This window comes from Rhinolophus sinicus, chromosome 10 (assembly GCF_057876585.1).
Source record: "Rhinolophus sinicus isolate RSI-liver-muscle chromosome 10, RSI-T2T, whole genome shotgun sequence".
NCBI classification, from domain to species: Eukaryota; Metazoa; Chordata; class Mammalia; order Chiroptera; family Rhinolophidae; genus Rhinolophus; species Rhinolophus sinicus.
The window spans coordinates 15,984,795-15,997,264 of record NC_142510.1 but is presented as its reverse complement, the minus strand read 5'-3'; the positions used below and the strand labels follow the sequence as shown (position 1 = coordinate 15,997,264).

Below are 12,470 nucleotides of genomic sequence, written 5' to 3'. Positions count from 1 at the left end.
GAACGGCAGAGGAATTGCAATGTGGGGCTTGCAAACTACGGTGAACCACAAGCAAGTAGGGAGAACAAAGGAGTGGGAATGTTATAGAGAAAAAGGAGGGAGTTGGGTGGGAGAGATGGTTATAAGCAAAAGTCCATTGGAAGAGAGTAAGAGTTCAAGGTGGTGGTGGCTTCTTATTGGCTGAGTGTGGTGGTTCTCATTGCCTGGGCTGTTGCTAAGTAAGGAGAGAATCTTCCTCCTCCTGGAGTACTCAAGTAAGCTCCTTCTTGTTTGAGTTTTCAAGGTGCAGTGAGTGGTAACGCGTGAGCGCTCCCCCTGCAAGGCTTCCTGACTGATTTTATGAGGTTTCCTTTTTTTTTTTTTTTTTTTTTTTAAAGATTTTATTGTGGAAGGGGAACAGGACTTTATTGGGGAACAGTGTGTACTTCCAGGACTTTTTCCAAGTCAAGTTGTTGTCCTTTCAATCTTAGTTGTGGAGGGCGCAGCCCAGATCCAGGTCCAGTTGCCGTTGTTAGTTGCAGGGGGTGCAGCCCACGATCCCTTGTGGGAGTTGAACCGGCAACCTTGTGGTTGAGAGCCCACTGGCCCACGTGGGAATCGAACCAGCATCCTTTGGCGTTAGGAGCATGGAGCTCCAACCGCCTGAGCCACCGGGCCGGCCCCTGAGGTTTCCTTTTCATTTTAACATTCCCCCCTTTGATCAAGATCTTTCTCTGAAGGCATCATGGGCCAATAATCAGTTTTTCCACATTTCGTGGTTTTGTCCCTCTGTGCCAGGAAGGACCTTTCCTGGCTGTCATCTTCCATGTCGGAAGAAAAGTGCACAGCGATTGGAAACCATTGAGGTCACATTTGGGTAGCAAGGAGGGCATGAGGAAGGACACTTAGGCATTCCCATCTAAAATCTATTTTATCGGGGTCATAAGCGTTGCAGATACATTGAAGCATTGAGCCAATGTCATTCTATGCAGTGCATCGTTTCTGCAGGAGCTTGATGGGCACTAGGTACAAAGTTTGAAAATAATTATACAAAATAAAATGAGCAGAATGAAATCCAGTTTATATAATGGTCCTAAACCAGGAGCCCAAACCTGAGATATGCCAAAGGAACATGGAGAGTCAGGTGAAATTTGTTTTAACCAATGGGCTTGTTCCTTAATTTTGTGTAATTGGGTCTCTACTTCTCCAAAAGAATTTATCCATGTGCAACAGATGCTGTTTGCTATTGCAAACTAAAACATGGTTATTTTCAATGGACATAATTAGGCTATTGCAATATTGAAGTACATCTTTTATCAACTGTGGATCAAAAGAGGGAGGGGCTAGATGAATCAGGCACCCTGTGACTATCTCAAAAGGGTGAAAGTTTATGAGTTCCAAAGGGAGTGGATCTGAGATTTAGAAGGACCAATGGCAATGCTTTTGGCCAAGGTAGTTGGAGGGTTTCCACAAATTTTGCCAATTCTGGTTTGTTCAACTAGTCCTGAAGACCGCTTCCTGGGTCCTTGCAATCTCCCACGATGGAAATCAAGAGAGCTTACCAGACACCAATGTAGACAAAGTTTTATTAAGACTGCACAAGGAAACCAGGTCGGTGAAAGAGAAGAAATGGGTGGTTCTCTGAAGGAAGGTGGGGCAGGATTTTTAAAGGGAGCTAAGGCAGGAGGAAAACTATGTCTAGACACGCGGAGGCAGTTTTTCTTGGCACCTAGACAATGTGACTAAATGCTTCTTTGTGCTTCGCTTGTCTCATTAGCATGTTAAATTTCTACCCCTGGGTGTGATTTTTAGCACTAAAATAAAGAAAATGGTCACATAGAGGTCACCTCTGAACCTGACTGCACAGGCAGAGCCAAAGGAAAGTTCCTTGGTCCTTGTAAGCAGATCCTATGGTTAGTGACCCTGGAGTCTTTAGTGCTGAATCGTCTCCCTAAGACAGGTGTCCTTAGGGGACTTACCCAAGTATTAGCAGCTGGCTCCTGTCTGTTCAACCCTACTGACTTACCAGCAGGAATGTGCCCTCTTATCTCAGGAGGATAAGCGAAATGCTGTAGAAAGTGGCTAAATAACAGTCTTGCCGTAATATTTCACCCGTAAAATGGGTTCTCCAGTCGCTATGGAGCTCAAGAGGGGTTCCCCGGGTAGGGATGACATTTTTTCCAATAAGATTAGGCACTGAAGACAGTAGCTTGTCTACATGGAAAGGCTTTGACCCAATGGAAAAAAACACCATTACCAAGACATATTTGTTTCCATGGGAATGGGGTAGCTGAATAAAGTCCATTTATTCGAATGGTCCATTGGGCAATTTAAAATGTTCTGGGGTGGTGTGGACAGTTTCCCTGGATTGTATTTTGGGCAGGTGGGGCAAGAAAAGTAGGTGCTTTATGCAGCCTTATTAATATTTCCCCACTAGTATTGGTTCATAAAGGTTATTTTATCAGTAGACTAATGATTCAATGCATGTACAACAGTCAGTAATGGGAATTTTAGAATTTCTGGCAGGAGTGGATTATTATTTGGCCCCAGGCCGAGTTCTCTCTTTTTATCAAACCGACAGTTATTAGATTTCCAATATTGTTTTTCCTTTTCTGGGGCCAATTTTTGAGCATCTCTAGTTAATTTCTCTAAATTATCATTTAGGGGAACATCCGTTTGGACCATGACAGAGGTTTGGCTACTGGTTCCTTTGAGAGCAGTGTTCTTGGCGGAAATATATCAGTGAGATGGTTTCCTTTAGTCTCCAGGGATTCAAGTTTGGAATGCCCAAGTATCTTAGTAGCCAAGGCGGCTGGTATGGCATCTAACAGATTTTGGACACGAGCCATTTTTAATTGTACCCCCATTAGAAGTAAGGAAACTTCACTGTTTCCATAGTGTTTCAAGGTCATGAGCTACCCCAAAGGCATAGCGACTATTCGTATAAATATCTGCGGTTTTGCCCTTAGCTAGAGCACAAGCCAGAGTAAGAGTGTATAATTCAACTGGTTGGGCAGAGGTCGCCAGAGGCAAAGGTGCTGCCTTGATGACTTCAAAAAAAGTTACAATAGCATATTCAGCCCAATATTCACTATTTCATCCTTTAAATAAGAACTATCAGTAAACCACGAAAAATCTACCTTGGTTAGAGGACCTTCCTATACGTTATCACGGAGAGTCAAAGGTGATCTGTCAGCATCAAGCATTGGTGAGGGGTTTTTGTCAGTGAAGGAAGGGATAATACCAGGTCAAAATTAATGCAGCGAGAAAGAGTTATACGAGAAGCAGTCAGCAAGAGGATTTCACAGGTGAGATGACGGGCGGACAATTATTGAGTGGTGAGAATTCAGGAGGGCTTCTACTGCTTGGGTACAAGATGGTTAGTGGGTATCCCACGACTATTTCTTTGGTGGCCTTAACTAAAAGGACGGTGGCAGAAACGGCTCTGAGGCAAGGGGGGGTACCTTTGTGCCACGGGGTCTAGCTGGGGGCTATCGTACCCCGTGGGGCGTGGCGAGGTCCACACGTACTTGCCGGTGAGCACCAGGGAGGGACCCTAAACGGAAAGCTAAGGGACCAGCCGCGCGTTCTGCCCGCCCCTTCCGGTGTCGTCACTTCCGGCGTCGCCGCTGGTAGGTGTGAGGGTCTCCGACCCGGGAAGGGACAACCCTGAACTGCGTATCCCACAGACATGGAACAGGACGACCCGGATGAGGCGCTGACGGAGCTGCGTGAGCGGCGACTGGGCGCGCTGGAGCTGCTGCAGGTGGCAGCGGGCTCGGGCCTGGCCGCATACGCCGTGTGGGCGCTGCTACTGCAGCCGGGCTTCCGCCGGGTGCCGCTGCGGCTGCAGGTGAGGGGCGGGGCTTATGGGGGCGGGGCCCGGGCTGGTGGTCGAAACTCCTGGCGGGGCTCTAGCCTGTGGGCGGGGCCAAAGCTGGGGACGTCTGAATTGAGGAGCTAAGCCGGGGTGTAAGAGGAGGGGAATGGCGCTGCACCCCGGGGCCAGCCGGACTGCGGATTGGTCCCTGCTTCAGGTGGGGCAGGACAGCCCGTTGCTAAGAAAGGAAGCCCAGGAGGCAGGTTCCGCCTCTTGCCCAGTGTGATCCAGGTTTGGGGACCGGACCTGCGAGGAGTGGGAGTGGCTAACGGACTAGCCCTCCCAGCCCCGTCCACCTCCTTGCCCAGGTGCCCTATGTTGGGGCGAGTGTGCGGCAGGTGGAGCACGTGTTGTCGCTGCTTAAAGGCCGTTCTGGAAAGCTGGTGGACCTGGGATCTGGCGACGGCAGGATTGTAAGGAGTAGGGGTGCGGGGTGTCCTCACTGCTCTCACCTGCCAGCACACCTCCCCACCTTCTGGTCCTGACTCTTTTGGTACCCACAGGTGCTGGCTGCCCACAAGTGCGGTCTACGCCCAGCTGTGGGCTATGAGCTGAACCCATGGCTGGTGGGGCTGGCTCGGCTGCATGCCTGGAGGGCAGGTTGTGCGGGCAGTGTCAGCTACCACCGTGAGGACCTCTGGAAGGTAACTGAGGGAGTCCTGGACCCCCTCCAACCCCATACCTGATGTCCATGCTTCCAGTTCTAGCTTGACCACCCTGCTGACAGTCCCAGCTGCCCCTGCCACCTGGGCGGGCTGCGGGCTGGCACTCAGGAAGCCGCGGTAACTCCATGTCCACCAGACCTCTTCCCCAGCTGGGGTCCCATTCCCTACTGGGATGACCTCTTCTTCCCACAGGTGAGCCTGAGGGACTGCCACAACGTGTCTGTGTTCCTGGCTCCCAGCGTGGTAGGTCCGGGGTTTCCTAGCCCAGGCTACCCCAGCATATGTGCTGGGCCTGGAGGAGCTGGGAGGGGGCAGCCGTGTTCCGCCCTGCCCACTCCACCCTCCTACTCTCTCCCACAGCTCCCACTACTGGAGAGCAAACTACAGGTGGAGCTGCCTGAAGGGGCCCGTGTGGTGTCGGGGCGCTTCCCCCTCCCCACCTGGCAGCCTGTGGCTGTGGTGGGTGAGGGTCTGGACCGCGTCTGGGCCTATGACATCCATAATGGTGGGCCAGCTGGGCAGGCTGCCCCAGCACCCAGTTCTACCTCAGTTCCTAGGGCCCCTGATCCTCAGGCTGGCTGATCATGTGGACACAATAAAGACTCAGTGGGCTCCATTCTGACTCTTGTTGGGTAGAGGGCTGGGTGGAATGACTCCCCAAGGCGTGCGGAGGGCTTCATTCTGGTCGGGAAGAGTTGTGCTCTGAGCTTATCTGATGACCAGTTAGCGGCTGCGGGTCCTCGGGCGCTGAGACTTGGCTGTAGGTGCAGCCCCCACTTTCTGGGGGTCCCCGGTACCCACCAGCTTCCTCAGCCTCAGGATCTCCTGCTTGTACCTGCTCGGAGAGACCAGGCTTAGTTACCCGCCTGACTGTGGACAAGCCCTGCCTGTAGTGTTTGGGACCCACCCCAATCCTACCTTCCCAAGAGCCCACCTGCCTAGGTGCTGGTCCACATACTCCTGGAGCTCAGAAAGTTGCTCCTCAGCCATCGTGGCCCGGACTAGCAGCTGTGCCCGCTCCTGTTCCAGCTCTGCCTGGCATAGGGGGGACATAAGCCATGAGCCAGGACAGAGTGTGAGGAGGGCCCCCAGCCAGGCCTTGCCCACTCACTACCTGGGTACCACGGGAGAAGTCCTGGAGCTTTTGGTGGATCTGGGCCCAGGATACAGCTCCCAGGTCCCTGCGAGGGGAGAATGGGGGTGTTGGCCCAGGCGCTGACCACTGACCCTGCTCAAGAGGGGCCCCTAGATCTTTGAGGTTCCTCCTGGGAGCGAGTTTAGGACAGCATGGGCCTGTTCTGCCACTATAGGCCCTGCCTGTGCCTTGGAGCCTTCTGTGCTCCATGGGGAGTGGTGCAGGGCAGCCCAGGCCCAGAGGGCCCACTGGCCGCTCCGGGAGAATTAAGCCACAAGGCCAGCTTAGACAGTGACCCCAGTGTCTGTAGGGATGCTGATGGGGGTGCCTCCCCTCATGTTGGGCATTTGTTTCCCAAAACCCTGGGAGGTGGGCCTGTATAAGCATCTGCCCATTACACAGTTGGAAACATGGAGGCCCAGAGGCAAGGGCTGTGAAGGGCACCACATAGCCTGCTCCTGCCTTGTCTTCCAGGCTCAACTGAAACATCCCTTCCTCTGGGCTCTCACTGACCCTCCCATTCGAGGTCAGCCCCTCTCCCATCAGAGCTCCTCTTCACCCCAGGCACTTGGCTTTTCTGTAATAGTGTCTCCCATATAGACAGACTTGCGGGCACAGACAGTCCACCTTGTTTACTGCTGCAACCAGAACCCTGCCCAGCAGTTAAAGAGTTAGTGGAGCAAATGAATGACACCCCTGAAGGTCCCCCCAGCAACCACACCAGGGCACTCACTGTGGCTCTGATGTGACCCCCTGGGAAGCTTCACCAGGTCCCTTCTGTAGGAACAAGAGTAGCATCCTGAGTGCTCTGTGTAAGGCTGCATAGTCGGGATTCTTGGTTGGCTGATCAGGGTAAGTTGCTCAGAGGCCGGGGTAGGGACTTTCCTGAGGCTGGGCTGGGTCCTAAGGTGACTTCTGGGCTCTGAGCCCCAAGGCCAGTGTGGGGCGGCAGGGAGGGATCACCTGGGCCTGGAGCTTCTGAAGGTGTGTCTCCAGCTTTGTCTGCTCCTCCTTTGGGTGGCCAAGCTTGGTGACCAGGTGCAGGGACAATGGCTCCAGGTCCATCGTGGCTGCATCAGAGGCAGCCTTGGGGATCTCAGGTACCCTGTTGGGGTCTGCCAGTACCTGCTGCACACTAAGCCACGTGCCAAGTCATGTAGAGCCACCCCTCCCCACCAGGTGCTTGTCTCAGGGGAGGGGCCTACCTGTGGGCAGCCAGCAGCTCCTCATGCCTTCGGCTCAGATCTGCCAGGCCCTTGCGGTAGGCTCGAGCAGCCCTGGCCAGCTGTTGCTCACGGCTGTGGTGTGCAGCCCGGATGTCTTCCAGAGTATTCTCCAGGAATGTCCTAAGAGCTGCGGCTGTAGGTGCCTGGCCTGTACCATCCGCATACTCCTGGAGGAGACGGGGTGGGGCCTGGGCTTGGTTGGGCCCACAGACCCCCCCCCCCCAGTCCCTTCCGTGGGGCAGGTCCAGCAGTGCAGCAGGTGGGGCCCACAGGGTCCCTGAAGCAGCCTGGCAAACCCAGGCCAGGCTGAGGCTCCCCGGGACCTAGGGGCCTCCCACCCAGCACAGGGTCACCCTCCCAGTGTTTACCGCCAGGGTGCGGGCGCTGTGCTGTAGCCTGATGGCGTACTCCTCATTCAGCTTCTTGAGCTGTAGCTGCAGGCGGGCGTTCTCGGCCTCAGCCTGGCGGAGCTGGCCCTGGCAGGTGGACAACACCTGCGGGTGGAGGTGGACCTCTGCTGAGCTTGTAGGACCCCCACCCCCCAGATCTCAAAGTGGGTACGGCTGGACCTCACCATGGCTTGTGCAGCCAGTTGCTGCCCAGCTGCCCTGGCCTTCTCCTGGGCTCCCTGCAGCTGCTGGCCCAGGGCTGCCCTGTGGATATGGGTATGAGGCTCAGCCAGACTCAGGGTGGAGGCTTCCTCTGCCCCTTGGGGACAGCTGTCCCTTGCACTGTGCCAGGTGAGGCAGCCACTCACACTTGCGTCTCCAGTGCCTGCTGCTGGGCTCTGTGCTGCTCCAGTGCCCGCTGCTCTTCTCCCTGCAGTTTTGGGGTGCACAGGGCTGGCCAGATGAGATCCCAAGCTCTGGGTCCCCTGCATTGCCCTGCCCCAACCCTGGGCTGGAAGTAACCTGAACAGTCCCCTGCATTAGGTCGCTACACACTCACCCCATTCCCCAGCTTTTGCTGTTTGTCCTCAGGGACCCGGAAGTCCTTGGACTGCACCTGCATAGGAGAGTGGGTCCCAGCCTCACTGCGCCCCTGCTGCACCCCTATTTGGCTTCCACCCAGCCAGGCCCTCCATGCACTTATGGTGACCTGGACTCTGCGGTGGCCGGAGTGTCCCTGCCCCCTGGCCTTGCGCCCAAGCTCCTGTGCAGGCACCTGGTGTTTTCCCAGATCAGCCTCTGCCGTGGCTGCACGCTCTCCGTGCAGTTCCAGCTCCAACACCCGGCTCTCCAGCCTCAGGACCTGTGGAGCGACCAGGGTGAGCGGGTGTACCTGCCTGTCAAGCCACCTGGGGCAAGACAACATCCATTTTTGGCACACATGGACACAGCACGTGTGAGACATTCAAGGACTCAGACACTGTGAGTGGGCACAATCATGTGGGGCACACCTACACCCACCCACAGCAGTCAGGCTGGCACACGTGGGCATACATCAGCGCCCACCTCACTCTTCAGCTCGAAGATTTCAGCCTCGTGCTGTTCCTGCAGGCGATGGGTTTTGATCTGCAGGTCGACCAGCTCCTTGGAGACCTGTGGGTGGCCAGGGTGAGAGGTGGTGCCTGCAGCACCCTGCTGTGGGCACTCTCCTTCCTGCCAGCTCCCCAGGGCCCCACACTCACCAGCTGTTCCTCACTCAGCTCTATATCTGAGGGAAGCTCTGTCTTAATGCTGGTGGCCCAGGCTGGGGTACCCCCAGGGACTCCTGGCAGCCAGTCCTCCATCAGTGGCAGAACCTGGGGAGGTACCACCACCCATCCCCCAGGTGGGTCTCAGGCCTGGGCTCTGGCCACTCCCATGGAGCCACCAGCCATCAACCCCCACACAGCCAGACTAGCTGAGCTGGAGGAGCTGAGTCCATGGCCAGGATCAGACCCAGAACATGGGTGTCTGCACTCTGCCTGGCCCCTGAGGGGACAGGGAAGACCCCAAACACCATGGCAGAAGCAGCAGCGTCTTGGGAGGACTCACATTTTTAGTGGCCCAAGGTGGGACCCCTGGCCTGGGGCCTGGGGCTGCCACACGCTCCATTGGCAAAAGGATCTCGGGCTGCCCCAAGCCCAGTGCAGCCTCGCCGTCTGGCCTGTTGCTGTGACACCAGTGGCTTGTGGCTTGCGTTGCCAAGGCCTCTGTTGGTCCCGGGAGTCTCTCAGGGGCCCCTCCCACGAAGACTGACAGGGCAGTTCGGTGGTTGGGGAGGTGGGGGAAACTCTCAGTTCCTTCCATATATGGCGACCCATTTTTTCTGACTTCAGTTTCCTCACCTGGGAAATGCAGACCAGCATTCCTGTATTTATCCAGGGATGGAACCAGGGGTGCTTGAAAGCGCCCAGCCCGGGCAGGTGTGGGACAGCGCGCACGTAAAGGAGCTGCCGCTGCTGTTACTGTTATCCTCACGCAGGTGCCCTGCCTTACCGGATAGGTTCTCATACTCATTAGTTGCCTTCTGTGTTCCTTGTGGTGCTTGCTGAGCGCCTGCACGGGTAGGCCATCAAACTGGACAGATCTCACACCCCTCCCCTGTCAGGGGTCGAGGAAATCCCAATCAGGGGTCGGGGAAATCGGGAGGACACAGGAGGGCTTCGCGGAGGAGGTGCCATAGCGCGGGGCGGGATGGGAATGGATCTGCGTGCGGCCCCCACCGGGCAAGCGTGGGCTCCCGCCAGCGCACGCGCGCTCCCAGGGGTGGGCTTGGGTCCCCGCCGCGCGCAGGTTCCGGGCGGGGCTGAGCGCCAGGCTCTGTCCAGGTCCCAAGACCAGCGCCCTAAGTCCGCCTCTGTCCGGCGTCCTTCAGGCCGTTCTCGTAGCCGGCTGGTGCAACCCGTGCAGGTAAGTAGGCGGCCCGGGAAGGAGACTGTCGGGGGCCGGAGGTGTGCTTTGGCAGGAGGTGCCTGGGAGGCGGGGGGTTGGTGGGGAGGGCCCGGATAGTGGCGGGGCCCACTGAAGAAGGCGTGACCTATCAGGACGGCTGTTTGAGCTGAGGGCGGAGCTTGGGAGGAGGCGTGGCCTACAGGAAACGCGTAGAGTGGCGTAGGAGGGGCGGGGCCTGGCGTCCTCAGCGGCGGGTCAGCTTGAACCTGGAGCGAGGCATTCCACCCGGCTGTTCCTGGAGCAGAAAGCGGGGCTTCTTTTCTGGCCCCCCAGTGTGTGGAGCTGATCCCTCCCGTTCACAGTCTTGCCTCGGGTCTGGAGAGGGAAGCCCCACTCTCAGGAAGGGACTCGGAAGGCTGGGGGCCTGTTTTGGGGGAGGCTCGGGGTGGTTGAGCTCTGCGACCATGGAGGTCAGGGTCATCCCTGTGCTTGAGAACAACTATGTGTGTCTGGTCATCGAGGAGCACACGCGAGAGGCTGTGCCCGTGGACATGGCCATGCCCAAGAGGGTGAGGGCAGGCTGTGGGCCGAGGTAATCTTGGCCAGCGGCCTGCCAGTCCCCCTTCCGAGAGGCTCCCGACCACCCTGGTTGGAGCAGACCCTTCCTGTTTTCTAATCTCTGGTGGTTTGGCGTTCAGAGTTCCTTGATTAGATCTGGGGTCTCCCCTGGGATTAGGATTGCCTCTGACTCCTCGTTTCTTTTCCTCTGGTGCCTAACTGTTCCGTACATACTCGGCGCGCTCACTAATTGCTGAATCTCCTCTACCCCCCGCCTGGTCCTGGCCTGCCCGACGCGCTGTGCTCGCCAGACCTGGCGCCCTGATATGGGGAGGGGGGACACTGGACCGTCCGCTTTTCCGTAACTCCCTGGAGATCGTAGGCCGGGAGGGAGGGTCACTGACCATGGTACTGACCATGCACCACCACTGGTGAGGACAGTTGGGCAGGCTGAAGCTCGGGGGGCATTGCCCCTACGCCACCTGGACCGGGTGTGATCTTGCTCCCGCCCACCTGCAGGGACAACGCCGAACTGGCACGTCCGCGGCCGGGGCTGGTGGTGCTGGGAGCGGACGAGTGCCTATGCACGCTAACCCACACACAGGCGCCCTGCAAGAAGCTTTGGGTGAGCCCGCGACAGGCAGGGCCCAAGGGCGCCCTGTCCGCCCGCCTCACACGCCCACCTGCCCCTCCGCCGCAGTTTGGGGCCATCCACGTGTGCTGCTTCCTGATGCCCGGCCACACCTGCAGCCACATGAGCTACTTCCTCTGGGAAGACAAGTGTGTCTGATCCACCTGCCTTGTTTTTGGATACCGCTGCCGCGAGCCCACCCTCCCTAAGTCCCTGTGACCCACCACCTCATCTCTGATTCGCCCTCCTCCCCAGGGGACGCGCTATCCTGGCGGCTTCAGTTGGCACCTGGAGAGCACAGCTCAGCAGATACCATTTCCCTGAAAATAAGACCTAGCCAGACAATCAGCTCAAATGTGTCTTTTGGAGCAATAATTAATGTAAGACTCAGTCTTATTTTACTATATTTACTTATTTTACTATAAGACCGTGTCTTATATTAATTTTTGCTCCAAAAGATGCATTAGAGCTGATTGTCGGTCTAGGTCTTATTTTGTAGATATACCAGTGCCTGGTAGAGACCTTGGGCGCCTTGCCTGTTGACAGTGAGCTGCCTATCCCTTCCCCTCCCTCTGGGTCCAGCCTCCCCGCACAACCCACAGGCTGTACACCCTCTTTATGCCAGGACAGGGCAGACTGAGCATGGTAAGGGGGAACACGGGAGGGTGCTGGGGTTGGGGGAAGGTCCAGGCCAGGTGGGGTGAGTGCCTCCCCCATCTGTCCCTGTGGCAGTGCTGTGTAACCTAAGTGCCTCCTTTCTCCAGAAGGTATTCTGGCCATGAGCACACACTGGGTGACCTTGAGTTTGTGCAAAGTAGAGCCCTGCAATAACCATGTGAGGGCCAAGTTGTCATGGGCCAAGGTGCGGCTGGTTTTCTCAATGATGAGGGCTGGAGCAGCACTGCAGGGGCAGTCAGCCATGACTGGTTCAGGGTGATCAGACCTGGCCTAGCCTGGGGTGTGCTGCCAGGCTGAGACTCCCACTGGTGAGGGGAGGGTTAGTGGCCTTGGACCGGGAATGGGGCAGCCTGTCGGACTGACTCGTGAATGGCTGCCTTCAGGGTCCAGACTGGGGCCAGACCAGGCAGGGCAGCCCCTCCTCTGTTCTGGCCCTCAGGCTGGGGCTCAGACAAGGTGTAACAAGACCCTGTGGTTATTCCAGAAGAGGGAGGAGGAAGCCATGCCCACAGTGCGATCCACTCTGGCTCAGGAGCTCCTCTACAACCCCTTCCTGGGGGTGGTGTCCTACCTGGCGTCCTGGGCCTTCCTGTGGGGCAGGCTGGGAGCATATGGCAGGGCCTGAGCCAGTGCGTCTTGGGGGGGCTCTGTGTTCTCCCCATGGACTGCACTTTAGAACCGGCTGGCTCGGGGCCAGCTTGCTGTTGGTGGTGCCTCCCTGGCAGTCACTGGGATACAGAGAGGTGCCGGGGGACCGGTAATTAGGCTGACTGGCACAGTGGAGAAGCTGCTAGGAGTCTGTGTGCAAGTTTATCAGGAAGGTGGCTCCAGTGAAGGTCCTGGAGGTGCTCTGAGCGGATGGCCGAGCCACTGCAGCCACAGGCCTGGGCACTCCTGGC

General features: G+C 57.0%; 4 protein-coding genes across 5 annotated transcripts in view; 3 read left to right on the top strand and 1 right to left on the bottom strand.

The window, feature by feature from the left end:
* Positions 1-102: 102 nt before the first annotated feature.
* Positions 103-5,140, top strand: ANTKMT (adenine nucleotide translocase lysine methyltransferase). 2 transcript variants are annotated; one of them, XM_019756218.3, is made up of 5 exons: positions 414-3,832; positions 4,168-4,272; positions 4,363-4,503; positions 4,717-4,767; positions 4,885-5,140. In XM_019756218.3, the coding sequence occupies exons 1-5, from the start codon at positions 3,671-3,673 to the stop codon at positions 5,104-5,106; spliced, it is 681 nt and encodes a 226-aa protein (XP_019611777.1). In that variant the 5' UTR covers positions 414-3,670; the 3' UTR covers positions 5,107-5,140. The 2 variants fall into 2 exon arrangements, with proteins under 2 accessions (XP_019611778.1, XP_019611777.1); XM_019756219.3 differs by lacking the exon at positions 4,168-4,272 and having other exon boundaries at positions 103-3,832.
* Positions 5,136-9,329, bottom strand: CCDC78 (coiled-coil domain containing 78). Its single transcript, XM_088801372.1, has 14 exons — positions 8,865-9,329; positions 8,510-8,629; positions 8,340-8,426; positions 7,984-8,136; positions 7,834-7,890; positions 7,643-7,704; positions 7,460-7,538; positions 7,254-7,379; positions 6,865-7,052; positions 6,623-6,794; positions 6,393-6,436; positions 5,639-5,705; positions 5,459-5,559; positions 5,136-5,359 (listed from the first exon to the last, which is right to left on the bottom strand). Exons 1-14 carry the CDS (start codon positions 9,327-9,329, stop codon positions 5,248-5,250), a joined length of 1,833 nt encoding a protein of 610 aa, XP_088657498.1. The 3' UTR covers positions 5,136-5,247.
* Positions 9,330-9,506: 177 nt separating this feature from the next.
* The window catches only part of LOC109460627 (mesothelin), a 32,099-nt gene continuing 29,135 nt past the window's right edge, over positions 9,507-12,470 (top strand). The window contains exon 1 of the mRNA XM_074323089.2: positions 9,507-9,722. Coding sequence (XP_074179190.2) covers positions 9,507-9,722 — 216 coding nt within the window. The remainder of the gene's footprint in view (positions 9,723-12,470) is intronic.
* HAGHL (hydroxyacylglutathione hydrolase like) lies at positions 9,763-12,328 on the top strand. The gene is given in 7 exon segments (XM_088801500.1): positions 9,763-10,275; positions 10,631-10,693; positions 10,782-11,046; positions 11,048-11,064; positions 11,661-11,702; positions 11,704-11,755; positions 12,056-12,328. Coding segments are annotated over 7 exon segments (687 nt in total). The 5' UTR covers positions 9,763-10,168; the 3' UTR covers positions 12,197-12,328.

Bases quoted from the DNA above. Each gene is read 5' to 3' on its own strand.
- ANTKMT (XM_019756218.3), top strand. From the start codon at position 3,671: ATGGAACAGGACGACCCGGATGAGGCGCTGACGGAGCTGCGTGAGCGG. The intron at 3,833-4,167 runs GTGAGGGGCGGG...CTCCTTGCCCAG, and splicing joins GGGTGCCGCTGCGGCTGCAG to GTGCCCTATGTTGGGGCGAG. The intron at 4,504-4,716 runs GTAACTGAGGGA...TTCTTCCCACAG, and splicing joins ACCGTGAGGACCTCTGGAAG to GTGAGCCTGAGGGACTGCCA.
- CCDC78 (XM_088801372.1), bottom strand. From the start codon at position 9,329: ATGAGTATGAGAACCTATCCGGTAAGGCAGGGCACCTGCGTGAGGATA. The intron at 6,437-6,622 runs GTGATCCCTCCC...TTGTTCCTACAG, and splicing joins TTCAGAAGCTCCAGGCCCAG to AAGGGACCTGGTGAAGCTTC. The intron at 5,560-5,638 runs GTAGTGAGTGGG...CCCCTATGCCAG, and splicing joins ACTTCTCCCGTGGTACCCAG to GCAGAGCTGGAACAGGAGCG.